Genomic DNA, 27744 nt, shown 5'->3' on the forward strand with positions numbered 1-27744 from the left:
CGGACAATCAGGTGATTCAAGCCTGAAAAGTCCTTACCATACAAAGGACAGTCTCACAAAGTGATTTCGACAATGTCCCCATCGGGAATCGAACCCGGACCTCCAGATCGTGAGCCTAACGCTTTAACCACTAGACCACGGAGGCTGTTGGATCTAATAAACTGGCAGAAAATAAATACGTTAAATATGACTTAATTCATATTTTGTTTGTTTTGACTTCAGGTTTTGACAACAAAACATTGTCAGCTCACAACAGAAAGTCAAACATTTCATGAGTATTTTCTAGATGCTGCATGTCGACTATCATTTATTTGTTTAAGAAAAATATTTTTACCCAAGATTATATTTGATTTAAACTATAATGTCTCAACAACAACAGCCAACTCAAGAAGACGAAGAAGAGGTAAGTTCCAAAGATAATATAGTCCTGTAACGTAGTTACTTACTTTATTTTAGCGAGTAGCTTACTAAGTACTAATCGTCCGTAGTCATAATTAAAGTGTATATTTTTATACACTACGTTGTTGTTATATTATATTTTCTCTGTGTAGGAGCTGGTTTTTAATATAGAAGATGTCCAAAAGATAGTAAGGGATACTATCGAATTATGCCTTGGAGGAAATACCTATAGTCATAGCAGAACACCACAATGGATTTCTTTGATTACTGACAAAACACTTACGAGACTCAATAAATTAAACAAACCTTTCAAATATATTTGTAAGTATTAATAATTACTAAAGTTAGTTACATTCTAACTCCTTAACATTAATATTCGTCGACATGAGAGAGTGAGAGACAGAGAGAGAGAGAAAATGTTTATTCAACTTGACTAGGCAAAAATATCCTACAGCTGTATCTAATAAGAGAAAATTAATTTAATTTAATCATCATGACAGAAAGACCACCTGGATATGTTTAAGATTGTTATTGATACCGATCAACAAAGTTAAGCAATGTCTGAAAGTGGTCAGCCTTTGGCTGGATGACTGTTTTAGTGGCTTAGATTCAGAGAGTCACTATAACAGGAGCAAACTGACAATATTACGTTCCCTCTGAACTACCAAGCAACCCAACATTTATCCATTTTGGACAGCGATCAACGCCAAAATCTAGCTATTGATTTTAACAGTAGTTGGCTTGAAAATTCAGACAAATGGGTTGACTGCTAGCGAGCCCAAACACCTTCACTAACCAGTGAAGCAGCGTGTTGGAGTACTCCATACTTTCTCCAATTGATTGAGGGGAGGCCGGTCCCCAGCAGCAGTTTGCCGCCTGGTTAAGACTTATAGCCTTAAGTTTACATACTTAATGAAGTTTTTAAAGTACCTAAGTGCCATTGGTTTACAGTGAGAATAACGATAACACAGAAAAACGGTTCGGCGCTGCATACGGCAGCTGCGTACTTTTGGGATACCCTCACTGACGGCACTTGCACCGTACGCTGGGAAAACAAGTTCATGTATTGCATCGTCAGTGTATGGGGACTTGCCTTACAGATATAACTTTTCTAAAAACTCATTTAAATAAATCTGATTAGGTACCTAATGTTATTTTTTAAACACTAATATGTTGCTTTATTTTATAATAAAATGAAATGTGAAAGAAAAACCTTATTATTGTATAAGTATTGGATGTGTATGATAATGTTGTCCGTAGGTTTATTGGGAACGTCGTCCGTGTAATGACAATGTCGTCCGTGAACTGAAATGTCGTCCGTGTAATAACAATGTCGTCCGTGCAATGAGAATGTCGACCGTGTAAAGAGAATGTCGTCAATGTAATGAGAATGTCGTCAGTGTAATGAGAATGTCATCCGTGCAATGAGAATGTCTTCCATGTAATGAGAATGTCGTCCGTGTAATCAGGATGTCATCCTTGCAATGAGAATGTTGTCCGTGTAATGAGAGTGTCTTCCACGTAATGAGAATGTCGTCCGTGTAATCAAAACGTTGTCCGTGTAATGAGAATGTCTTCCATGTAATGAGAATGTCGTCCGTGTAATCAAAACGTTGTCCATGTTATGGGAATGTCGTCAGTGTAAAGAGAATGTCGTCAGTGTAATGAGAATGTCGTCCGTGTAATGAGAATGTCGTTCGTGTAATGAGAATGTCGTCCGTGTAATGAGAATGTCGTCCGTGTAATGAGAATGTCGTCGGTGTAATGAGATAAGGGACATATCACAAAAACACCAGGATTCGGATCTGTGACCTCTGAATCTTAAGCTGAACTGGACTACGGAGGCCATTAAGATTCTTTTTTCGATGGGTTATTAAAATAATATTTTAAATTAAACAATATGTGAAGCACATTTTAGTATTTTTATTTTTGGTAAAATTTACCACAATACAAAATAATTATAGAAATAAATAAAGTAATAAAATGTATAGACAGGTCATAGAACTATGCATTGTAAAGTTGGTGCTTTTAAAGCAATTAATATAATGATTTATAATAACATTAGGCAAAATGGCATTGTGTACATTAAGAAATAAAAGCATTATTTAAAACACAAAATAATATCAAGAGCAGATGCTTGCACTTAATTAACACAAAATCTTTCATCACTTAGTGATGTTGTTTTTTTTTTTTTTCAACTTGTGTTTGTAATACAGGACTAATAAAATGCACATGCTTATTATAATTTAAAAGCGTATTTTTATTTTATCATACGTTCTTTTGAACAGACGCATGATTTCTTGAAAAACGAGTGCTATGAAACTTTACACCCTAGTCCTAGTACATAGACGTTTACTTTTACAATTATAGTTGGTGAGTTTCAGCATGAATCGAATACAAACATTGAATCAAAGTAACTAACAACTGTCCATCGGATCCTAATAATACTCCGTTTAAAAACACAATAATAAAAAAGGAGGAAAGAAAAATGATTTCTAGTTAACCTTATGCAAATACAAAATTAGTGTTCAAAAATAGAGAATTATAATTATTATCGTAATTTTAGATGATTAAAATTACCTGTACTTTTATTATCATAACTCGATGTATGCTACAACATTGACTAACTTTCATAAACAGAACAACAAACGTTTTTAAAAGGAAATTGTAACACTATGCCATAACTAAATCCACGTCGTAACGAATACTCAAGATTTCACGAAGTTATCAGGGAGTTAAGCGTTAAGTTTGACATGGATTTAGTTATATTAAATTCTATGTCACATGTCAAAGTTATTGTAATAATTCTCATTACATACATAAGAAAATTTTCTAGGGTAATATACTAATTATAAATATTATTATGTCAGAATCCCAATTTGATTATTTACATGTCACATTTTTCATTAATAATAATTAATCTTGAATTGATAAAATCGCGGAATATCTACTGTTATAAATTTCAATTAATATTACCTATGACAATTAATACCATAACTTTGAATACAATTCAGCATAAGTTAACAAACAAAATACTACACACACAGATAGATGTTAAAGTGCACCATATATTATCAATTACTAAGTTTGAATGAAAAACGATAACAAAGGTAAAAATTTTACGCGGCTTCATTGTTACCCGTCCGCAGTTAAGTAGCGCTTCTACGGCAACCATCATAAGCCATTGCTAACCAAACATTTAACCCCCTGTTTTTTGGAAATAATGCAGACCCAATAATTGGAAAAGTTACGTACTTCCTGTTTTGCAATTCGTCAGTATAATTTCCTAAAAACAAGTTGCTGTTGATACCTAACTCTTAGGATAGGAAGCTCGCTTAAAATTTTTCACCCTGTGTAAACTCCCACTACATAGTTTAAATCTGGTCTATAGATTTATTTATAAAATACTTGGGACAAGGAATTATTCTTTAATACTGCTACCGTAAGACGCAGTGACTAATTTTACAGCGTTTCAGCCTACGGCATATATAATGTACCATTTAACTCTTTATCATTTGGTTAATACAACCATTTTCTATATTGCGCGTTATATTTATTAATTATTTAAATCCATTCATTCCTAAAATCGTAGAAGAGAACATCTATCACTAGTAGCTTAGCGTGATGTTAATAATGTGATGATCAATTTTAATTAAAACCTTTATATACAGAAATGGCAATTGCTTTAACTATATTATACACGGGGTTTGTTATAACGGAGCGTAGTTATGTCAATGAAACAGTGCTAAAATATTAAAGCTAAATAATGTGCATTTCTGTAACGAACAATTGTGATAGCTGGAGCCGTGGATACTTTGTCGCATGTGCATTTCCGTGGAATAGCCGGACACTACTCGCCGCGAGACGTACCATACATCGAATAACTTAGAACAACACTTTAATATACTCTATAAAGTACAATCTACCACTATGACTACAATAAACGATTTGTCGCTTAACCTCATTATTATGACATATTTTTCCTCTTATTTACAAATTAGCTATACAATACTTGTTAAAATTACTAAAAAGTAACATTGTACTTGTAACTTTCCTACCCTTTTCGAATGTACTAATTGCGTTATTACTCGTCTAAATCTCCATCAATATGTACACGTACGCCGCTATGTTAGTCGAGACTTAACTGATCACAAATGAAGAGAAATAAGGATACAAATGAGGAACAACAACATACACTACTACGCACTAACCATCTTGTCTACTGCCGCTGGGGCTAACACATATCACATCGAATTAAGTGCTCACACTTAAACCGCTCACCACTAATCTTATTCATCAAATAACTTCAAAAACAATACAACTAAAATATTTACAAAAAGTATAAAATATAAGCTTATCACAAAATAAGATTATTTTAAGTAAAGTCGAATTATGTTACAGTCCAACATCTCTAAACACTGGGCAGATTCAAGAAAGAGATCATTACAAGATTCACGTATAACTTTTCAATGTCTCAACACTCGAGAGGTATATATTTCAACGTCAAAATAGGTGGTGGGAAAAGCGCGATATGTGATTTTGACTTATCTTCTTACATATAAAATTATGTACATATAAAAATTGTGCTCGACCCAGTATTTCCCCCTCATGCATTCATTTCCCCACACTAAATCCTAAAAATATATTTAGAATTGATAATTCTGGAGATCCATCAGTTTTCATTCCCACATTCCGATTTCACAATCTTATTCTTCATACATGTATAATCTATAGTTATAGGCCTAATCCTGTTATGTACTTCTAAGATTATGCTATCGAAGCCGCTGAGGCTTAAATTGCTTCAATTGATGTTAGGTATTGGAATGAAGGTGTCTTTAAAAGTCTGCCATTACTTTGTATTACGGTGCCCTCATTGCAATAGCTAATTCGTATCACTTTTTACACAATGTCAATTAGTTAAAACATAATAGACCTCAAAATATCATGGTTTTAACACAAGCTTAGATATTCACTTGTACTATTCTCATTTAGTTGAGGTATTTGCGACACTTCTTCGCTCCACAAGTACAGGGTATTTTAACCTCTTCAAATGGAAACTTGTAGTCGTAGGTAAGTTCCTCTCCTACAGTGATGCGACGCAATGCGAAGATCAAAATGTGTTTGTGGCCATGGATGTCCACCACGCGAGAGTAGCAGTTGGGCTGGAAGAAAATCAATATTATTAGTTACTGGAAACCAATGCAAAACTTTTTATGTCTGGCGAAATCCGAGGGATATTATTCGGTTGGCGAGGTGTTTGTGTGTTATCATGTTTGTGGCTTCATAAAGTATTAACTGCTGGTACGATTGTAATGCGTTTTGTTATATCTAAAAATATGTTTGGGAGATGGTTCTTTTTTATTTAGCTATAGGTCTCACCAAAGAGAATTATATAGGGGGTCTCACCAACGATCAGACTACGATCAGTAAGCTAAGTACACAATAGGGTAATTGACTGATTATTTTTAAACAACTTCTGCCTTCTAGCTAAAATGGTTTATCTTTTTTCAGCATCAAATGATAACTAAAGAGAAAAATAAGCACTTATGAACAACTACCACAAACCGACAGAGGGATTGTGTCCTCTAACATGATGGACTAATGTTATGGGCGATAGGCTGATCCCTTATCACCATAAGGTTCATCATATCCATCTTTGGACTTCGTATCAACAGTGGCTGCAAGTTGTCTTTGATTACTTGTGGCTCTGCCCACCCCATTAGGGATTACGGGCGTGAGTTTATGTATGTATGTATGTATGTATGAACAACTCACATCGCAAGAATGGTTGATGAATCGTGCAGCGTTTCCCTTGAGAGTGGCATCAACCACTAGGTTGTCGTCGATGCGGAACATATAGCAACCGCCTACACCACGACGACCGCTCATTGCTTCGTACTTCTTCTCGCGTTGATCCGCTAAGACAGCGCGAATCACTTCGCCTGCGTATTCAATCACCATATCACCTATATAAAAGAAAATTATGTAAGTAATCTTAGTAAATCCAGAGCAGTGTCATTAAAAACAAAATAAAATAAGTCTTTTAACCTTCTTCAATTTCTCGTTTGCAAAACAAGCCGCGTCCGTGAATGTGAGACCTGTAGACACCCACCGATGCCTTTGCTGTCTCCTTCAGTTGCCTGAATCTCATAGCTGGGGGTAAAGTTGCTAGACGCCTGAAAAAGAGCTAGGTTAAGTATTTGTTCTAGAAAAGTAAAAGATTTCTAGAGAAAAATTGTTAAAAGAAATGAGGGTTTACCTTGAAATGGAGCTCTCCCCATCCTGACCGCCGTACGGCGGAGGTTCTTCTCTGAATGGCGACGCCATCCAACTGAACATATCGTGAGTCAGTTTTCGAGCAACGGGCCCTGTCCGAGCACTACCCCAAGGACTCTCCTTGAAGCCTTCACTCAGGTCCAAATCATTGTCCCAACTGTTAAGTTGACGACCCTGACGTATTTTATACTTGGTGCACCGACTTGCCTAAAAATAAAAATACTGTTACAAAACCTGCGTTTTTACACAAATCTAATTTCCTGTTAAAAAATAGACACGACACTTACCCCTGGCAACTGCTCAACAAGATATCTTAGTGCATTATTGTTAAGGCCAAGTAAGTGAGCTCCTGCTAGACAAGAAGGCAAATTGTACTGAATCAGCGGCAATCCCGATTGTTTTCTCGCATTCTGAACTGCTTCTACCACTTTTGCCCACAGGTCAGTCAGAGACGACGATGAATAACTAAAGCCATCTTCAGAAGTGACTTCGTAGATTAACTTGGGTCCATCATCTTTTGGTGGTTCAGTACCTTGCTTTGGTAGGGATGTTTTATTCTCTTTCGAGATTTTACTTTGTTTCTTTAAGATCACTGGTTCGTTTTCGCTCTTTTTGTCACACAAGGGACGTTTGATAACTTTAGGTATAGAGCTTGGCGCTTTGGGTGTTACAGACATTTTATTCTGCTCTTTTTCAATCAATACTTTTGGAGGTTCGACCACAATAATGTCTGCATCTAGATCTGGTAAAGAAGTCATTTTTGGGGCATTCTCAATATGTTCGCTTTCTGTGCTCTCTGTATTGTTAGTCGCAGCATCGTTTGTATTTGAATGTATTTCTGCCGACAGTTGAATAGCTCGAGTGGCATCACGTTCTTCCTTTTCACGCTTGGTTCTTTCCAACTCCATCATTCGCTTGGATTCTTCAATAGCTTTTTCCAAATCACTGTCAATAGTTTCGTCCTTTATGTTGAGATCTGGCATATCGTGGCCCACCGCCCTTTGTCTAGGAACAGTAGTTTTTGTAGCGTTTGGACCTTTTGCAGTTTTACTTTGACTATCTCTGTGTAAGGGCAACACCCTGTTCATTGGTCTCATTGACATCGGGTTCACGACATTCGTAGGAATGCCAGATTGCTGAGTGGGCGGAGCCTTAGGCAACGTAATACTGGAGCTATTTTGTGTAGGTAAACTGATAGTATTATTCTGTACAGGTATGCATATCATATTACCAGTGCTGTTTTGATTCTGTAACATGTTAGTATTTGTTTGAAGAGGAAAGCTAATATCAGCGGCAGCTTTTGAAGCTATTTTGGGATCTACTAGATTGTTCTGGACGGTTATGTTGACAGTGTTGTTGCTTGAATTCACATTTATATTCATTGGTGCACTATTTGGTATAGCTTGGAAGGGCACATTGATCATAGTGCTGGTGGTTTCACTTTTTTGTTGGAATGTTATGGGGTCCGGCACACTATTATTTGTATTATTGGTGACGACTCGAATGTTATGCTGCTGTGAAACATGTTGATTCATATTATTTTCCAAATTCGTATTGGTTAACCTATTTCGCTCCGGAAGATTAATTACTCTGTTGTTTTGTGAATTCATTTGCATGTATCCAATTTGATTACTCACTGATATAGTATGGTTCTGTTTATCATTACCAACAATATTTACTTTGGCACAATCATTGTTTGACATGGATAGATTGGCATTGGTGGCTGGCCCCATCATACTTTTGCTTCTAAGTGAATCTTGAGTGAATTTGGTTTCATTTACTTGCATACTGGTTCTATTAATTTGATTTTCCATGTTAGTAATTTGGTTTTGCGCTGTACTGTTTGTGGTCATATTACTACTGTTAATATTTATTTGTGTTGTATTCGGAACTGGACCGCCTAGGATTTGATTTTGGTTATTATTCGTATGAGGTTGTGTGTTGGTCATCATCATATGATTTGAGTTGCCGGAAATAAGGTTAGTAATGCCGTGATCTGAGGAAGTATTGCAGCTCATTAGTATATCGTGTCCAGACATATTGCTCTGACCACTGGCTCCATACATAGCACTGCTGTTGACAGCATTCATCATCATGTTGTTAGACATATTTGTGTTGGTAACGTTCATGCCGTGCATGATATTGCCCGTGCTCATATTGATGTTGTTGCTGGAACTCATATTCGAACACACTTCAAAGGTATTCTGATTACCAGTAAATTGTGATGTGTTGTTGGAGCAACTGCCGCTACACGAACTTTGAATGTCATTTTTAATATCCGGAATATTGGGAACATGCATCAATGAGCTACTCATAGATTGATGATTAGAGTTATTCATTTGCAAGGAATTATTGATGTTGCTGTGCATGTTCATATTATTCAAGTTATTCATATTATTAATTTGATGTTGCATCATAGATGTATGAGAATCTAAAGAATTTCTGTTATTTTGCATCTGGTTAATGGCATTTTGCATAGACATGGCGCTGTTATCGTGTCTGTTGCCATGTATACCGGTCATGGTACCAGTATTATCAATAGGATTACCTAAGTTCAAGTTTGAACTACTTGCTGTCATATGATGCATGTGTATACTGTTATCCATCTGTTGACGATTGTGCATTTGATTCGTTACATTGTGGTGTATGCCCATCATGTTGTTATCCATAAGCGGGCGGTTGTTTTGCATTTGCATGCCATTAGACATCTGATGTTGGTGGTGATGGCTGACATTGTCAAGTTGCCTGTTCTGCATCGATATTTGATTGACATGCATATTGTTGTCTATCTGTTGCCTGCTACTATTCATGTGGTGGTTCATCTGTTGCATACCATGCAACTGCGTACTATGCATATTGTCAATTGACCTATTAGAATGTATTTGATGGCTCATGTTGTTAATGGCATGTGATTGTAAATTCTCCATTATCATTCTGTTATTTTGCACGTTGTTTATATTAGATATTGGTTGTTGCATGTGCATATGGCTGATATCGTTCATGTCAGACCTACTTATGCTGTGGTTGCTGCCCAAATTGTGCATGCTCATGGTTTGGTTAATTAAATTACTGTTATCAGGCGTATTTCTGTTGGAAAGAATACCAGTTTGATTGTGGGCTTGTTGCTGCCCACTAACCACATTCTCGTGAAAAGATCTGTTAGTTGATACGGTGTTAATCTGTTGCAACTGGCTGCTGTTATCCACTTGGCGGTTATGTTGAATCTGACCATTCATGATGTGGATTTGGTTCGAAGTGGAGTGTTGGCTATTATCGTGTGACATCATTTGCATATTCCCATGACTCATGTTTGTAGTACTCATTGGATTGCTGATAATTTCATGTTGCTGGCTCGTTTGTATGTTGTTGTCACTTGAAACAGTAATGTTTATTCTACTGTTCGATACCTCTTGACAAGATACGTTTACATTTTGTAGTGAATTATTTCCAGAATTCAGTAATTGTACTTGTCCATGGGTAGAGTTGCTAATAGAACACATCGGATTTTGGTTGTTTGGTACTGAAATTGTGTTCTGATTGTTTTGGATTTGTGGACGCATCACGTTATGGGGTATAATGCTAATAGCCTGCGTAGTTCCGATGTTGCCTGCAACTTGGCAACTATTCAGCTTGTTGTGCATGCTTAATTGATTGCTCATGCTATCAATATTATGCTTATTGTCATTACTGCCGATATTCTGGAACGATTTTTCGTTATGCTGAGAATGGGGAATCAGCAACTCTGGAGAGAAGCTCAAATGGCCAGCTTCAGATTTCGTCAGCGAATTAATTTTGCTCAACTTCATTGATGTGTCAATATCAAAATTGCTGTTCATGACTGACGAAGGAGGGTAGATATTTCCTGCGGTAATTTGTATCACATTGTTGGAAGTAGTATGGGCTGATGAATGGTGGCTTACATTTAAATTTGAATCAAATTGATGAGAGTGCAAATTCACTCCGGATATTTGGCTGTTACTATTTGAGAGTAGGCAACTTTGATTTCCTTTCTCAGGGTCATTTAGAGTCATTGATCTAGCAGGTATTACAGTACTTTGAATACTAATTGAAGGCGTATTAATGGAGGTGCTTGTTTTCGGAGTTAAGCCCTGTAGTTCCAATTTCATGTCGCCGCTACTTGTTGGAGTATTTATTTGTCGCCATGGAGTCGGCGATTTAATACTTTGTGTAACACTTATAGTTGGCATTGAAGAATTGTGATTATCTTGTAGATTTCCACTTATTTCAATCACATGTGAATTTTCTATCTTCATATTGTTTTTGCTAGCAGATGGTGCAATAGAACTAGATACTATTGGCTGAGACAAAGGTATCGACTGCATGGTGAAGGACGACACCGAATTTGGGATAGATTGAGAGATTGCCATCACTGGCTGTCCCATAGAAGATACAAAAGTTACATTTGGTGACATCGATACAGTGTTAGATTTAGACATATTCGATCTCTGCAAGTTCTGAGATGTGCTCGATAGCGTCATGTTGTGTATCTGAGATGTTATGGGATTCATGTTCTGTCTTCCTGTTATTATAGTCGCTGGAACAGATTGTGCAGCAATTGAAGCTGGTGTGGAACTCATTTGTATTACTTTAGGTGTTTGTCTGCTAGTACTATTTCCAGAAGTCTTGTCAGGAAGAGGTTGCAACGTCAAGTTAGGAACATTTGGCTTGGGTTTCATAGTTTGTGGTGATGACTGTACTGTCTGGGCTGACACTACGTTTGGTGTTGAAGCAGCTACTCCATCTCCGACGTTGTTGACAACTACATATCCTGTAGGTACCTCTACTATGGGTTCTATTTTGCTGGCCTGGAATACTTGAGTTGTTGTGGCGGAAAAGCTACTGTTTTGGGCAAGTACGCCTTGCATTGCGGTCGACACGAACTGTTGCGAAGACATCACTGTATTCTGCACTATAGTCTCTAAACCATAATAAACAGGCTGGGTTGTAGTCAAATACATGCACCCTGATGGGTCAGTAACCATTTCTAACGTTGGCGTCGAGCCTAAAAGCACTTGATCATTGCAAAATTGCGGCAAGAGCGTTCCTTGTGGCAAAATCGTAGCTCCAGATGCGGGAGATATCAGTGTGTTACCTTGTGATTGTAAACCGGTATTTGGTATGATTGCAGTTTGGCCATTTCCGATACCGCTCTGAGGCACTACCGTGGCACCTGCCGTTTGTAGTGTATTATTAGGCAGTAGTGTCGCAGTTTGAGAAGTGATATTCCCGGGAGTCAATCCTTGTATAGTTCCTTGCGGTATTATAGTAGTCCCGTTCTGGGTATGAATCGCTTGTGGCAGAATGGTAGGGCCGTTTGGACCTTGAGAGATAATTCCTTGAGTTTGTATAGTCCCCTGTGGTAAGATTGTAGCTCCTTGTTGCAGAGCCTGGGGCAAAATGCCAACATTCCCTTGTGGCAACAATACAGGGATCCCGCCGCTTGGCACAGCAACTAAACCACCAGATTCAGTTTGTTGAATTTGGAAGGTTTGAGGCACAAGACCACCTTGAGATATAAATTGAGTTGGACCTGTTTTAAAGTCTCCTTGCGGGGCGATTGTTGCGATGTATTGCATATTTTGATTCTGTTGTTGAGAAAGAGCTTCCACATAAGCAGACATTATGTTTTGATTTGCCACTGGTTGTACAATTATCGAGGGTTGTCCAGCCTGATTATTTGTCTGCAGTTGTATTACAGTGTTACCTGCACCTAGTGGGGACTGATTAATTGCTGTAAATGTCTTCTCTAATTTTGTGTGACGCTTAATTGTTGTTGGCTTTGGCATCGGTCGTCCTCTGCCCCTGTTGGTCGTCTGGAACATTGGTTTGGGTTGCACAGGCGCAGGTTGCTTCTTGGGAGATTTTTGATTGCCACCAGGAAGTATCAGTTGCTGTTTATGTTGAGAATTTGGTGATGCAAGTCTTTGAGTAGTCATAGCAGGAACAACTATAGTAGGGTTTCCTTGTATCTGCGGTCTAATCATTGGCTGAATATTTTGTATTATTGATGTGCTAGGCATACCTTGGATTGAATTAACTGGCAAAGTGATGGAAGATGCACTAGCCAAGTTTGGGAAATTTGTAACTTGGTTTTTACCTTGAATCATAGGTGTAATGTTTCCAGCATTATTTGATGGTATAGTTAGGACTTGATTAGAGTTTGATGATATAACTTGTATGCCTCCAGGTCCAGATAATAGTTGTGCCATATCGGCCCCTCCTTGAATGTGCTGAATGTTGCCAGTCCCGTTTCCAGGTTTTACACAAATATTGTAAGGTAAGATGCCAGGTTGTGTTATGATTTGTGGAGCCATTAGTTTCTGATTATTTGCTGAACTAGTCTTAGGAGGGAGTAACATTTGTGGCGTCACAACAATTTGCGGTGACGACAATAGATTCTGGTTTGCCGATACTTGAACATTTGTAGTTTTGCTTTGGTCAAAAATAACAGTACCAGATTTCATCTGCTCAGTAATGGTCATAGTCATTTCATTGGACGGTCCTGGGGATGGCGTTTCAACAATGGTTCCGTTGATTGTTATCTGCCGAGTGTTGATGGATGTTCGCCTAGCAGCGATTCCATCGGCTTTGACATTATTTTCATTTCCACTTACAACTCCTGCGTGGATTATCATTGGTTGGGCAAACGCACTTTGAAAAGCGTTTTGTAGAGTTGTCAGAGTTCTGTTTTCTGGAGATTTCGGATTTTCACTTTCGCTTTCACTTGTAGACATCATATCACATGACGGAACATGTCTATCGTATGATTCTTTGTTTCGGTATGTGCATTGACATCTGTCACACCTTACCAACTGCTCAATCTGGCCAGATGTACCATCACTATCTATCTGCCGCATCACCAGTTCAGGCTGGCCATTGATTGTATTTCCAGCAATTGTAACAGTGTAAGTACTTTCACTGCCACTCGCTCTGTACATAAATTGATTATTTGGGTTTCTCATTGTATTATCCCCTCCTGTATTATCGTCTGCACCATCTAACTGTTGAATAGGTGTGAAGTGAGTGTCATTTTCTCGAGGACTGTTAGATCGAGAGCTACAGCCGCTTTCAGATTCAGACCAATCTGCAGCGCCATCCAATTGAGATATAGGGCTGCACTGTATTTTGGTATAGAAATCAATAAAGTCGTACTGTCCCTCTGTTTTATCAGATTTTTCTGTATTTAGTTCTTCCTTTCGTTTAGGGGATGACGCAGGGTAGTTCATTCCCGATGTGTGAGGTGATTCGTCGGTGTTGATACTGACTGCGCTGGCCTCCACCTTAAGCTTTTTGTCTACATTGGTATCAGGTATTTTCATAGTCTCCAAAGGATTTTCAATTAATATAGTCCTTTGCACAGGACTTAACTTTCCAGTCATTGTGGAAGTTCTTCCCATCTTGCAACGCTTGAATGTAGACGACAACAAGCTTGTGTCAAATTTACTATTCCAAGTTAGACTTGTAGATCTTTGTTGACCACGCCCAGTTGTTAACGATTTCAAATTATGGTTTTGCAAAAGCATTTCTGATTTACTCCTCTTCATCTCCTTGTTTCCGGATTCTAGTCGAGCATTCAATAACTCATCTATAAAATCTGATTTGTCATTGCTCTTATCATCAGACTGACTCATTGCACTGTAGAATTCACTCTTCAAGTCCATTGCAACAAGGTCATCATATGGGTTAGGGAATATGTCTTGCATAGATATACCATCCAGTAAGTCATGATTGAGGTCTTCAAAAATAGCGTCCTTCAATTCGGGTGGTAATAAATCTGCAGTATTCTGAGGTTCTTCTTCATCTTGCTGTTCTTGCTTACAAACATTATCAAGTAAATATTCCACAACCTGCTTGACTGCAAGATCTTCCAGTGTTACTGTATTTCCCAACTTGATAGGGGACTTATCATTTTTAAGCATAAGTGCAGTTTTACATGAACCTGTCTCGAAACTTTCATGCCAAGCTCCAATTTCTGCTATTACTCTTTCAACAACCTGCACATCCATGGTGTGGTCTACGGTTATGTTCACACCTAAATCGAATCCCGGCAATGGTTCTGCCAATATTAACTTCGTCTTTATTGTGTATCTGACAATTTTAGAAGGTTTTTTGGAGGACCAGAAGAGACGAGTGCATGAAAAGTCCACAGGCATCAAAAATTCCTCGAAATCTGACACAGATGGAACTATTTTGCCTAGACTGTGGACAGTCAAGGAACCCATTAAAAACTGCACTTTATTAATTTCACTATATCTTTTCTTCTTTTTATCAAGCTCCACATATACAGGTCTAGTTAACTCAAAATCTGTATCTTTCTGTAAGCTTTTTCTAGGGACATCTTTTCCGTGAGTGGGACAGAAAACTCTTTTGTCGTCCATAAAAGCACAATTTTCCTTTCTAGCACAAGCATAGTGATAGGTTTCACTGCAATTTTTTGCACAACACCCGACGCTGGCGCCTTTTACTTCACAAGCAGCGCATTTGATCATTTTACCTCTAGATATTGCTGAATGCACATTTTGCAACGACCCGTCGATTTCTTCAAACACTTCAGCTGACCAAAGAGCGCAGTTTGCATGGATCCAATCATTCTGACCGCAATACAGCAAGCGACCCTCCATAGCTGACAAACCATCGCCTACCACCTTGCATAAAACACAAGTCCTAGAATCGACCATGGGATAGTATTCCAAAAGGTCTTCTTCGAATTTTTCTCCAACAGACTCCAATTTTGTGACAATTTGGTCTAGGGGTCTCTCAATGGATAGTACTGCCGCCTTGATGCTCTCATCGTCAGCAATTTCGAGGTCTTTTAGAGAGTCTGTATCGTCTTGTTCTCCTTCGACCTCTAGATTAGGTTGGAGGCAATTATTTTCACAGTCAAACCATGGAAATGTCTCAGAGAACAGATCTTTATAAATTACTTTTAGTTCGTCACTAGATGTTCTATCAATCACATCTTTCATATCATGGTTAAAATCTTTTAGTGAGACATATTCGTCACTGTTTACTCTTTTCTTTATGTCCAATAAAGACGGCGACACAATCCTGTTCAAATCATCCATGTTATCATCCAGACATGGTTCTCTTACCACAGCTGGACTGAGATCCTGTTCACTTCGAGCTTGCGGGAATACTTTCATTGGTTCATCATCATCTGAGATAGCTTCATATTTATCGTCATGTACCGTAGTTGGCAGCATTGTAGTAGCCTTCTCAGATTTGTTCTGTGGAGGATAATTCTCGTGCACTTCAATACACGGGGCATCGAACTCTGTCTTTGTTCCGTAAAGTCCAGTAGAAAAGCATATCTCCTTGTTTTGCATCAGAGGTTCCTGGAGATTCACTACTTTATGTGACGTGTGAGGAATGTCCTCTTTCTCCATTTCTACGTCCGTAAGTAATGATGAGCAATGCCATATCTGTGATGCATCAGACTCGTTAATCTTATTTGCCGCTAAGTTGTTGTTTCTGCGGCCTCTAGCAGTGTTTCTGTAAACTTTTGTTTCAGATGTCTTCATGGATTCGTCAGCACTGTCGAAATCCAACTTTCTGATAGCTTGTGGTGATGTTATCCGGTATGGTTTGTTCGGTACCGGCGTATTTTTGTGAGGTGTAAGTTTCAGTAACGCACAAGCATTTCTATTTTTAGCAAGTAACTTGAGCAAATGCAGTAGTCGCCCTTTCAGATGTTCTGTGAGCATCGTTCTCCATGGCGGATCATGTGGCATGCATTTGCAGCAGATGTACTCAATAGATGGCGGTAACGCTGAAAGGAGTTGATACCCCTCACCAGAGAGACCCTCGCAGCTTGCATGTACCCATCTTCCGCACCAACCACATTCCATCATCTGAAATATACAAAAATGTTTATGTGTCAATACTTTCATGGATTATTTTTTTTATCTACAAACATCATCTTCCTGCCTTTATCCCACCTTATTAACAATAAAGTATAATGTGTTGAATATATGTATACCTTGCTGTCAAAATCGTTATCTCTGTAGCACGCCTGGCACAGCGGGCAGTAGTTGCCCTTCTGGCGCAATTTGAAGCAGGGTCCGCAGAAAGGCAGGCTGCCAACAAACTTGCTAACGCGGCTGCTGTCACAGCTCTTACATTTTAAGCAGGCACTGCATATCTGAAATCACAACGTTCCCAAGTATAAGCGAAACGAAAATAAATTAAAGTGTTAAAATAGGGAAACATACGTTAACTTGGCAATAAAATCAAATATAGTCAAACCATAATAGAAACTTACGAATACATGACATTAAAAACATCATCAAGGATTTAACCTGATAATTCAACATTCCAAAATCGTCTTTCTCAATATCACTAACAAAATAAATAACACAATTCAAAACAAAAAACAATGGCATATATTTATAACAAATTCGCAACGAATTACACAAATATGTAATATAATTGTCAATTTCGCTTTTAAAGTATTTGCAAATGAATACGGGTGGTAACGCATCGTTCCAAAACAAGCTACCAAGCTTGTTTTGGTACCAACCTACTTAGCTATACACACATTTAAGAAAGATTTAGGACACGTTTCATGGAAAACACACATACTTAAACATAAACTCAGGGACCTAATCGGGTGTTAGTCCTTAATTAGTCCCAAATAAATAAATATCTTGCACCCGATTTTGGACTTTTATGTGAAGTTCTTATATAGACAAATACGACAAAAAGTCCTACACATATAACTAAAATACTAAGTAGAAATTTACTTGGTATAAAATTGTATGACTTAATTACATTCGCCTCGCCGCCGAATTCATCTTACATGATCTTACTAACTTCATGATCTTACTAATAAATTATTTGACATCTTTGTATATTATATACTTTCAACATGATTCCTATAGAGGTTGGCTATCGTAGGTTATTTATAAGCCAAACATGGTTATATGTATGTGCTTCTCAAAGCTTAAATGATGTACAGTAGTAGTCCCTATACCAGCCTGTTGTAGTACCACATAATTGTAGTACTGTAATAGTAAACTACACCATGTTGGACATAAAGCCCAATTATGTCGGTATGTCTACGAAGCTTCTATCAACGGCACAGCGGAGCAGCGCAATTTTAGGCTTTCGTGTGTTCTTCAATCACCACGACTTACATTTCATTACGAAACAAACGCTTTAGCATTTTATGATAATATAAATAATCAAACATCCGAACAGCTTTAAACTTTTATTTCTACATGATATTGATATTACCATCGCAAGAGCAATTCAATTCAATTGTTTTTGCAAACCACTGCTGGACAAAGCATATCTTCTTTTATAAAACTTTTCACCTTTCAACATAACTTGGATAATCTCTTTCGGTCTAGGGGTCAAAACTCCCAAAAATCCTTACTTTATTACAAAATAAAATGAACCGCCGTGCACAATTTCAATTCTCTGTTTCCTAGCTGCTTTCGTTGATATGTTAGTCAGGTAGTCCTTCTTTGAACTTCGATAGGTACCTAATTATTATGCTGGGTCTACAAATAATGCCACTTAGAAATAAACTAAAGCAAAGTATAATATACACACGTCACGCAGCGAAGCTGGTACAATATCGCGCAGCATTACATATTATAAAATAATTCCAAAATAACAAAGTAATTAATATGCTGTTTTAAAAAAACTATTAAGAGAAGACTATTTTGAAATGTTCACTATCAATATAGTCTTTATAAAAAAAAAGAAATTACTTGTAAATAAATGTGAAAGATTAAAGTGAACTCTCAAAACGAAAATGTATATAAAATACGTTATTTATTTTTGGGATTCTGTGGTTTGCAAAAAACCGCCCATTATAGTTGTTCCGCAAGACGGAAGGAATAATTGAAGAAACTATCGACCATTTAAAAATTTCTTTAAAATTTACCAGTTGAAGCAACAAAAAGGCTCATTGTACGGTTGCTGTGATCCTATATAAACTCAGTGTAAATGGCGCTAAGGTAGACGAGAAGGGAGTGAAATCGTTTGATGCATTGCAAATTGCCCGTTGGAAACAACCAACTTGAACACTTGAACAGTTGCTATTTGCTGCAATTTGAAAGTGATTCTATTGTCAAGTGCAGTAATTGAAAATTGTCGTTGATCGTCAAAACTTGCAATTATGGGTAGAGTTGCTGAGTATGCGCAGAATCTTTACGCTATATGGAAACAGCTAGTTGCGAGTTGCCCAGTGGCGCAATGCGGAGATCATAATTGCTCTGTCTGTACTGTATAGTACTGTCTCATTGCCTAGAAATAGTGGTTATGCCTGCTCAACTCTGTAACGGGTGGGTATGACACACAACATACATTTTTAAAGTATTACTATTAAAATAACGTACTTGAGGCCAATCGCTGCGATGATCAGGTGGCGCAGCGGGAAGACAAGCAGCGTGGTAATGTCGGGTGCAGCTGCGGCAACGAAGCCGTGCAGCGGCGCGGGAGCATGCAGCGCAGGACACGCAGCGCGCGCATGTCCATCCGCCCCCGCCTGGAGCGTCCTCAGCGCACCAGCTGTGATACCACTCGCAACAACTCGTGCACACCAACATCTGTAACAGTTCCAATTAAAAGTTAAATATTGACACACAAACATGCCTACATTAGAAACTTCATTCTGAATAAGCTCTCCATCTCCCTGCAATTGAGACAAGTACTGCACCTTTTCTCTGCCAGCACTGCCGCAAAGGAAGCAAACTTTTGCTACAGTAAAGGACGATGTGCCAATGAGACCAAAACCAGAATTGCATACTTCATCAGGATCGTAACTCTCCCAAAAGTCGACACAAATAAGCTCAGGCCGATTTTGACCATATTTTTGCGATCTTCCACGAATCTGCAAGTAAATAAAGAAGTAAATAATGGGACAGGGAAAACAAAAACTAAAACATGCTACTATTATTAAAACATTTTACATAAAACTTACATTTGTAATGGTGGACAAAGGTTTCATTACAGTTTTCTTAGGAACAAGATCCATCACTATTTCATCTTCACTTGATTCAGACTTGTTCTGTAGCTTTACTGTAGTTAATGGTTCTGACTTTCTCTTCTTCTCTACAGGAATATCAGCATCGATCTCTTTAATAACCACTGGCTCTTGAATGGGTGCTTTGTTTTCAATATCCACTTCTGATTCACCACTGGATAAATCAGGTGTAGGTATTTCTTTTTCAATGACAGGTACTTCCTTGTCTTCGTCATCAAGTATTTTCTCTGGTTTCTCTTTTTCTTCTGTTGTTGGGAAGGTTGCAATGGGTTGTCCTAGCACAATAGAAGCACTCCTACACACGTGTTTGACTCTAGGCCCCTTCAGCTCCACCTTCTGTCGTTTGGGATCCTCAACTTGTTTGGATTCGCCCTTATCTTTCTTTCGGACTTTAATTCTTGTCAAACGCCGCTTTCTATTGGCGCTGAAATCTTCATTTGGTTCTTGATCAGCGGGGCGATCTTTAGGTGTCTTTCCCTGTAACCAAAAAGGTACAAAATTAAAAATAAATAGGTAACAAATATAAACAGATCATGTGATATTCATAAACACTCATTTTTGCAATTTATATAATACACACCTCAACTTTTTCAATTCCATCACCGGTCTTCTTAGTTGACTTCAGAGAGCCAAAGATTTTGTTTTCATTCTCATTATTACTTAGAGAAGTAAACATAGGCTGGCCAGAGGATGTATTGCTTGCTATCCTTAATGGATTCGCTTGAGACATCGGTCCGGATGGCGCCGATGACGCTCTCATGTATGGTGGCAGCATGGTAGTCAAGCTAGTCCTAATGTGTGGTGGAACTTTGAAAGCCTTTAGACACATCTTTAGCCAGCAGGCTGGGCATCGGGTCTTATTAGTGCACCGCATTAACTTCCATTGTTGAGATCGAACTACAGGAGGCACAATACAATTTCCTGAAACATAAATTGTGGTTCAATATTTTATCTTTATAAAATACAATATAACTAAGATATGTATAAATATATATATAATCCATAAAATTATCACACTGACCTTCTCCTTTTAAGCACTGCATCACGCCATTCGGCCGCTGACATAGTTTCTCTTTCCTCACCATTTTGGATATGAATTTACGGCACGATTCACAAGAATATATTCCAAATTTTCGCGCTTGTTTGACGAATCTGTAGAAACGTACGGCTCCACACACGCCACACGTTACTGTCGTTGGTAAATTGGGAGCTATAATTTAAAAAAATAAACATGCTTATAAATTCCATCCTGTACAGTTAGTTCTAAAAGAGTTGTGGTTAAAAAATAAATACTTACGCGGTTCCTTTGCTGGAGGAGGAGGAGCTGTAGAAAATGGCCCAGGTGGTCCTACTGGCACCGGTGGACCAGGTGGAGGTGGCGCCGGAGGGGTCAACTGTAGTCTTGCTTCCCTTATTATCACTTTACCTCTTAGGAGTTGTGATGCAGATGTCTTTTCTTTCTCAGGACTCTGTGGAGGAGATTTTTCTTCCTCGTCACCGCTCGGCGTAGGACTATCGCTTTCCCAGCTGTCTTCAGATTCGGAGCCGCTACTTGTGCTACTTGAGCTGCTTGCATCTGAGATATCCATCAATTTTCTCATTGCATGTCCACCTTTCTCTTCTTTATTATCAGTAGACTTTAAATTCTCAGGATCTTCTACATTTGAATTTTCATCCTGTGACAATTCTTCCTCTTTTTCATATTTAAATAGATCATGTGAATTTCTAGATCCAGAACCTAGTCCTGAGAATGAATTTGTTGTTTTATCCTTGAACAAACTGGAAGTATGTTTGTCTTTAACCTTCTCATTTTCATTAGATTCCTCCTCTGGGGTGTCATCATCTGGTAAGTTGTTAAAAACAACCCTCTTTAGTTTAGGTTTTTTGAGGACCTTACTAGATCCCACACCATTAGATGCAGTAGTTTGGTCTTCTCCATCAATAAATCTCTTATTAGGTTTAATAACTCTGGAGGAGTGTGCACTCCGCACTGGCAGAATAAACTTGGAAGATGATCCACCTTCCTTTTCTATAGGTGAAGCATTTCTGGGAGGTGGTGATATGCAACGATTATCATTTACATTTGAAAATTTATTCATAGGTTTGGATAAAGGATTTAAATTTTTCCTCATGTAACCTTCTTGATGTTCAGATGTAGATTTAGAACTCAAATCTGTTAGTTTGGCTGGTTTGAGGATGCTGTTGAAGGTAGAGTATTCTGTTTGTTTGAGGGAAGACTTCTTTTTAATGATAGGCACTAGAGGAGCATGATGTTTTAGTGGGATTTTCTTTAATGGCAGAAAGATATCTTCACAGCTCTCAACAGTGCCAAATGTTACTGTTTTCTTTAAAGGTTTAGGTTTATCACTTTTCGGTGGATCCATTTTGTTCTGTGACCTAGTTCGCACTGGAGATTTAGATGAGTCACTGTCAGTTTTTTCTGAATTATCCTCTTTGATGTTTTCAATACTGACAGTCAGTTTATTTTCACTAGTTAGGAACTTCTCATTTTCATTATTATTTTCTTTCTTTTCTTCTTCCTGTAAAATAATTACATAATTATTAATGTATTATTTAATGTAACTGGTGCTGATTCATGTAAATACCATCTAGTTTTATTTATGTAATAACTGTCATACCATTTTCTTATCTGCCACAAAAGAAAGGGATCAGTAATCAACAGGTATAAAATTTATGATACAACATCAATTACAGGCAGAAATCTTAATTATAATTATAATCATTTTATCTTGGCCAATAACCCAACAGATTTAACTTGACAGCAGATGGCTATTGGACTCTTCCAGGTTAGACATTCATATCTCATTTAATTTAAAATTAACACTTATCAATCATCCGTACCTTTCCTTTTTGGCAGATAAGAAAATAATAAGTGTAACTGGAAATTACGAAATGTCCGCAAGAATCAGTGCCACTACTGAAAATCATTTGAACTGGTTTTATTAATAAAATATTGCTATTGTTATAAAACTAAAAACACACCACAACGAAGACAGCCCAGTAATGACGGCCTGTCTTTTATGCCACTAAACAAAGTCATGTTAACTGCTTATGGTCAGTTGACCGATTGTCAGTTTAAGCATAAATAGGTTAAAATTTTCAGGAAAAATATTTTGTTTAATTATATAAACTAGATATTACTCATTCCCCTTAAATTACCGTGATGCCAGGACACTAGTGACTAGATGTTAGCATGTTACTAAGCACTTGAATTTATAAAAACGTCACATATTTTGGATAATTTACATGGGATAAGTCAATGGGAACATGGGAACAGTTCTTTACTCTCATCTGTATCTTTGTTCGTCCATCACAAGTGAAACATGAAAGATTTTAGCTAATATAACACACACTTTTGTGGTGTACTATTCAAATTCTATGATATTTTAGGACATATGATACCACTATCTCTTTCACTTATTTTTGATTATTATTATTAACTTATAGTTGTTGAATCATTCAATAGTACTTAGTATTTCATAAGTATTGTTCACAACAAAGCAAATAGGTTAAACCACATTAGTTCAATAAAACTGTTATATTAGGTATATAGACTATTATTCAATGGTATTCAAATATAGAAAACATAAATAGGGGTTTAAGTAGTATGCTAAAAGATCATTTAACCATTGTAGGTAAACAAAAAACATACATAAATAAACAGATTTTTGTCTACACAGAGATTAACTATTTTATGATAAGCAATTGATTGAAAAGTTAAATTTGTGTGTTAGAAACAGAAGGAAAATATTTCCTGATTCTGCAATAGAATGCGTACCCAAACATTTAACCATTGAAGGTTATGAACTACATACATGTAAAAAGCAAATTAATTTCACGATTGAGAATGTGGATTGCGCAGGTTTGTGATCTATAAAAGATCGGATATAGCTTTGTTGACATCTTATAGAATAGGACATAACATGAACATAATGGAACTTGGCTTGGAAATGTCAAAGTACGTATAGTCGTACATTCCTACTAGCTTGACGCTTCTGTATGATTGGCGCGTCGTTTAGCTTGTGATTATTACGTAAACACGATATTTCCGTATGTATACAAAAAAAAAGATGTTATTATCTTATACAAAGCACAACATTGTTAAGAAAAGCCATACCTCTTTATCCCCAGTAAAATCGTTGACAGCCCCGCCACTGATGGGCGGGTGATTTTCTGAATTAGTTTCATGATAAACAGCGCCCGATAAAACACTAACACGTTTTCTGTTCTGAAACTTGAGTGGTTTCCCTGGGAATCTCGACCTTCCCATTTTGATTTGCACGTAAACGAAGGACACTCAGTGCGTTCCCAGCGGTCGCGAGGAAACTGGCGCGCATGCTCCGGCCCGCGCGCTCCGCAACGCCATTCCACTCATTTATGCAATGTGTACGACAAATTACGACGCAGTTCTCATCGCATGCACGCCCGGACATAAACACTACCACAACCCTTCACATTATTTACTAAAACGATCACTTTGCACTCTTTTTGCAAAAGACGACATCATCCATCATATTAATGGTCGACTGGTCGTTAACGCTGTAAGTCGTAACGCTTCCATTCAGCAGAGCGTCAGCGACGTTAGTAAAACAAAAGAGAACGTATTCACGATTCCACTGCACACACGACGCGTCGCTAACACAGAGACTGCGTTTTGTTCCATTTGATATCACACACAAACTCGATTTATTGAAATGAATCGCTCGTAATTTGACAAAGATGGCTGAACTTAACAATAGCGAGTACGGGTGATTAACGAGACGAGGCGCGAGGCCGCGGTGTGAACGACACCTGGTTCTCGGAGGGCAGTTATGGATTTTGAACCAATCGCGACGTTAATTCGGACCGGTATGAAAACAAACATGTCGCTTGCTGTGCCAGCCTCGCTCTCTATCTATCTATCCAGCGAATGAATACGCTTACTCACTCACACATCTATCAATTCTCTACGTTCAATCAACTGAATATTACAGAATAAAATTATTTTCTTTGTTGTAATTTGAATATTTATTAGCATAAGGATTGGAGAATATAATAAATGATTCTTGGTTTCTATTAGTTTGACTTCCCAAATCTAATTCGTACCTAATGTCCTTCATTCATTTTCGTAATAGATAGGTAGGTAGGTAGGTACATGTCGTATTATATAATTAGATATGCACTTAGAGATAACTATTGTTTTATCATTGAAGGCAGATTGTTTGCAGATAAATATCTAATAGGTAGGTACCTACTTAATGAATCAAATTTCTAAGAATCAAATCCAAAAGTCAGTAAAAATTGTTAGGACTGCGACTCTACTACTACTTCCATAGAGTTGAAAAGACCTTGTAGGTAGGTAGGTATAATTATTAGAACCCTATTGTGTGTTGCATGGAGTCAACATGGAGTTGTAATATCTAGTCGCTTGAGGTAATTGAATATTAGTGCGCATTGTTTAGGTATGTTATTAAAATCGCGAATTAATGTTTCAAACCTAGGTAAATGGTCCCAAGTTCCAAAATATAGTCAGTAGGTAGGTTACCCACGCAAACGCAATGTTATCAATATTTTATTATGCCTTATTTTCTACCTATTACTGTAATATTACTTTATTTCGATATATAGGTGCGTACCTACCTATGTGTAGTTTAAGTGATATAATTTCCTAATCTACCAAGGAACCTACCTACTAAATCAACTAAATACCTATTAAAGAAAAAATATGTATGTTTGTTTGTTAATTAACCACCTACCTATAATGATTTTACATTTCTATAAATGCAGCGAACTTAAGAACATTTTTTTACCTACTTGAGTATAGACGTAACCACCCATGCCAATATGAACTTTACTGGTACTCCATTAGCTCCAAGTTCGACGAATAACGGCAGAGTCCCTATTGCAGTAATACAACTATACTCGCATAGCACAGTTCGGGCATGGTATATATTTATACGTATTTGTATATCTCTACCCGCACCCTAACAGTCAACCCCAAAACGCCACCGGTCGATCATGCGTAAAGGGCGGAGAAGGGATGCTAAAAAGGGAAGAGCTGTCGGTGGTTGAACCCGAGTCTATATACACACTTAACTATACGTAACCATAACATAGAAAAGGATTTGAAACTTTATTAAAGTTATTTAGTTAAATGTATACTGACCTCTAGCGTGAGATATGAGAACAAAAAGTTCTTCACTGAAAGTGTTTCCTGAAATACACTGAGTACGCTAATTCCTCGCTCTCGCACTTGGATCGAAGTGAAACAGCTCACAATCACATATAAAACAAATTTTCACAGAAAACTTATCACTTTATATCATTTTTATTCTTCACTTTAGTAGTTCTTGACGTAGTATTTTTTTAAATAACAATCCATGTGGAAATATAGTGGTATGAGTAATATTTACATCACTTTCCTTGCACTGGTGTTCGTGCGTGAAACCGTAGTAACAAGACTGGCGGAGAAGCGTCGCGCATGCCGCGAGGGATACGGGTATATATAAAAATGGACAAACTCCCCTTCGAGACTCTCCCGAATGAATCACAATGATGCACGAATCTCTAACTTGTTTTACTATTTTGGTAGAACGGCCAATATGGGAATTGTGAGCGAATTCGTTGCACTTGAATGTACGTAAAGTTCGCGATTCAAATTTAAGCGGGTTTCATCACTGGATGGTGTAAACTTCCGTGTAGCCCTTAACAAAATATTGATCGACGCGGCCCCAGCCGCCGTCAGACGGCGATTATTCAACGGGGACCATGTATGAAGCAGAAATCAGTCCTTCCCTATCAGATCCGCATAGCATTGTTCACGTGTTTAGGCCCATTCACTGTAGCAGGTAGATTTTTTTGTAGCGGTTGGGTCGCAGGCGGGTCTGATCTGAATTGCATGTAGGTAAAACATGACTCAGAAGACTTTAATTTGTTTGATTGTAGACTGTGTTGTGGTTTATTTTATTTTTAATATTGATAATTGTAAATATTATTATTACATTGTCGGATGCAGTTAACTTTACTGAATAAAAAGTGAGTGTTTAGGTAGTAACTTTTATTTTGAAATGTTTAGACTTCCTTTCTCAAAGGAAACAGGGAACCTCGCCCCAAGTACCGCGACCGGAAATAGGTACCTACCTACGCTGCGTACGGACCGCGAACGTATTGTAAGGGTGCTGTTTTTGTTTTGATCTTTGAACTGAATAACCTAGCTAAGATTGTGAGAAGTTCTGTTTTAACTTGGGTCACTCTTACAAAAGAAGCTCCGCTTTATTGTGACCTTCGAAAGAATACTTAGTGGTATTGTTGAGGTAGTAAAACTTGTAAGTTTTGCAATGTATCTTGCTGCTCACAGGGGACCAAAGGGGCTCTTTTATGTCACTGTACACCTGCCATTGGTGCAGCTTGCTGACCAGTGGTCGACGTGCACGCGACCAGATTGATAGTTGTGTTTATGTCTATGCTTTCCAACCACATACATACATACCTACCTACATAATCCTTTATAGTAGGGCAGACCCACAAGTAATCAGAAGACCACTGCAGCCACTTTCAATAAGAAATCCTAAGACGAACCGTCCTGTGATAAAGGATCAGCCCACGGCCGATATTATTACAATAGTTCATCATCATCACTAATTTTAGAGCCACGCTTTTGTCGTTGTAGCATTCTCCATGCTACTTTTAAGGAAAAATAAGGCAGTAGTATCCCTCTTGCCTTCCGCCGCGCAGTGCTCTGTCTGACGCGAGTGGGATGGCGCCCAGAGTAGTCTATTTCAAAGCCGTACTAGGACTGCTGCCCTCTGTCACTGCTGCCCTCTGTCAGGTTCCAGGTTACTGTGACTCGCTTCTTCCGCCCTGCATTGCCGTACCGATGGCTCCCACCTCCGCATCTGTAACCGTTGAGGTCTTCACTCGTATCCTTGGGCAAGGGTTTTACGTTATACCCCGTAAGGTCCCTTTTAAATTAGTGATGACTTACCCATTTGCTCCTGCGTAAGAACCTTCGCTACACTATACTGTATATATTGTAATACTTTGTCTTATGACCG

The 27744-nt window shown here is 38.0% G+C and overlaps 2 protein-coding genes across 2 annotated transcripts; one reads left to right on the forward strand and one right to left on the reverse strand.

Moving 5' to 3' along the window:
• Positions 1 to 361: 361 nt before the first annotated feature.
• Positions 362 to 1505, forward strand: LOC126379743 (dynein light chain Tctex-type 1-like). The gene is made up of 3 exons (XM_050028559.1): positions 362 to 403; positions 552 to 720; positions 1351 to 1505. Exons 1-3 carry the CDS (start codon positions 362 to 364, stop codon positions 1503 to 1505), a joined length of 366 nt encoding a protein of 121 aa, XP_049884516.1.
• A 797-nt stretch (positions 1506 to 2302) lies between these two features.
• On the reverse strand, positions 2303 to 24526 carry LOC126380619 (histone-lysine N-methyltransferase trithorax). The gene is made up of 13 exons (XM_050030149.1): positions 23829 to 24526; positions 20988 to 22230; positions 20712 to 20900; positions 20271 to 20611; positions 19628 to 20167; positions 19364 to 19537; positions 19044 to 19253; positions 16676 to 16837; positions 6963 to 16547; positions 6659 to 6882; positions 6448 to 6575; positions 6175 to 6365; positions 2303 to 5561 (listed from the first exon to the last, which is right to left on the reverse strand). Exons 1-13 carry the CDS (start codon positions 23979 to 23981, stop codon positions 5388 to 5390), a joined length of 13314 nt encoding a protein of 4437 aa, XP_049886106.1. The 5' UTR covers positions 23982 to 24526; the 3' UTR covers positions 2303 to 5387.
• Positions 24527 to 27744: the final 3218 nt, after the last annotated feature.

The sequence above is a fragment of the Pectinophora gossypiella genome, chromosome Z, assembly GCF_024362695.1.
Source record: "Pectinophora gossypiella chromosome Z, ilPecGoss1.1, whole genome shotgun sequence".
Classification (NCBI taxonomy): Eukaryota; Metazoa; Arthropoda; class Insecta; order Lepidoptera; family Gelechiidae; genus Pectinophora; species Pectinophora gossypiella.

What these genes read in the sequence shown, in the direction of transcription:
- LOC126380619 (XM_050030149.1), bottom strand. Translation starts at nt 23,981, where the DNA reads ATGGGAAGGTCGAGATTCCCAGGGAAACCACTCAAGTTTCAGAACAGA. An exon ending in CTTTGTCCACCATTACAAAT is followed by an intron (nt 19,538 to 19,627) that starts GTAAGTTTTATG and finishes ATTTACTTGCAG; the next exon opens with ATTCGTGGAAGATCGCAAAA. An exon ending in TTGTTGAGCAGTTGCCAGGG is followed by an intron (nt 6,883 to 6,962) that starts GTAAGTGTCGTG and finishes TTTTATTTTTAG; the next exon opens with GCAAGTCGGTGCACCAAGTA.
- LOC126379743 (XM_050028559.1), top strand. Translation starts at nt 362, where the DNA reads ATGTCTCAACAACAACAGCCAACTCAAGAAGACGAAGAAGAG. An exon ending in CTCAAGAAGACGAAGAAGAG is followed by an intron (nt 404 to 551) that starts GTAAGTTCCAAA and finishes TTCTCTGTGTAG; the next exon opens with GAGCTGGTTTTTAATATAGA. An exon ending in CAAACCTTTCAAATATATTT is followed by an intron (nt 721 to 1,350) that starts GTAAGTATTAAT and finishes ATTGGTTTACAG; the next exon opens with TGAGAATAACGATAACACAG.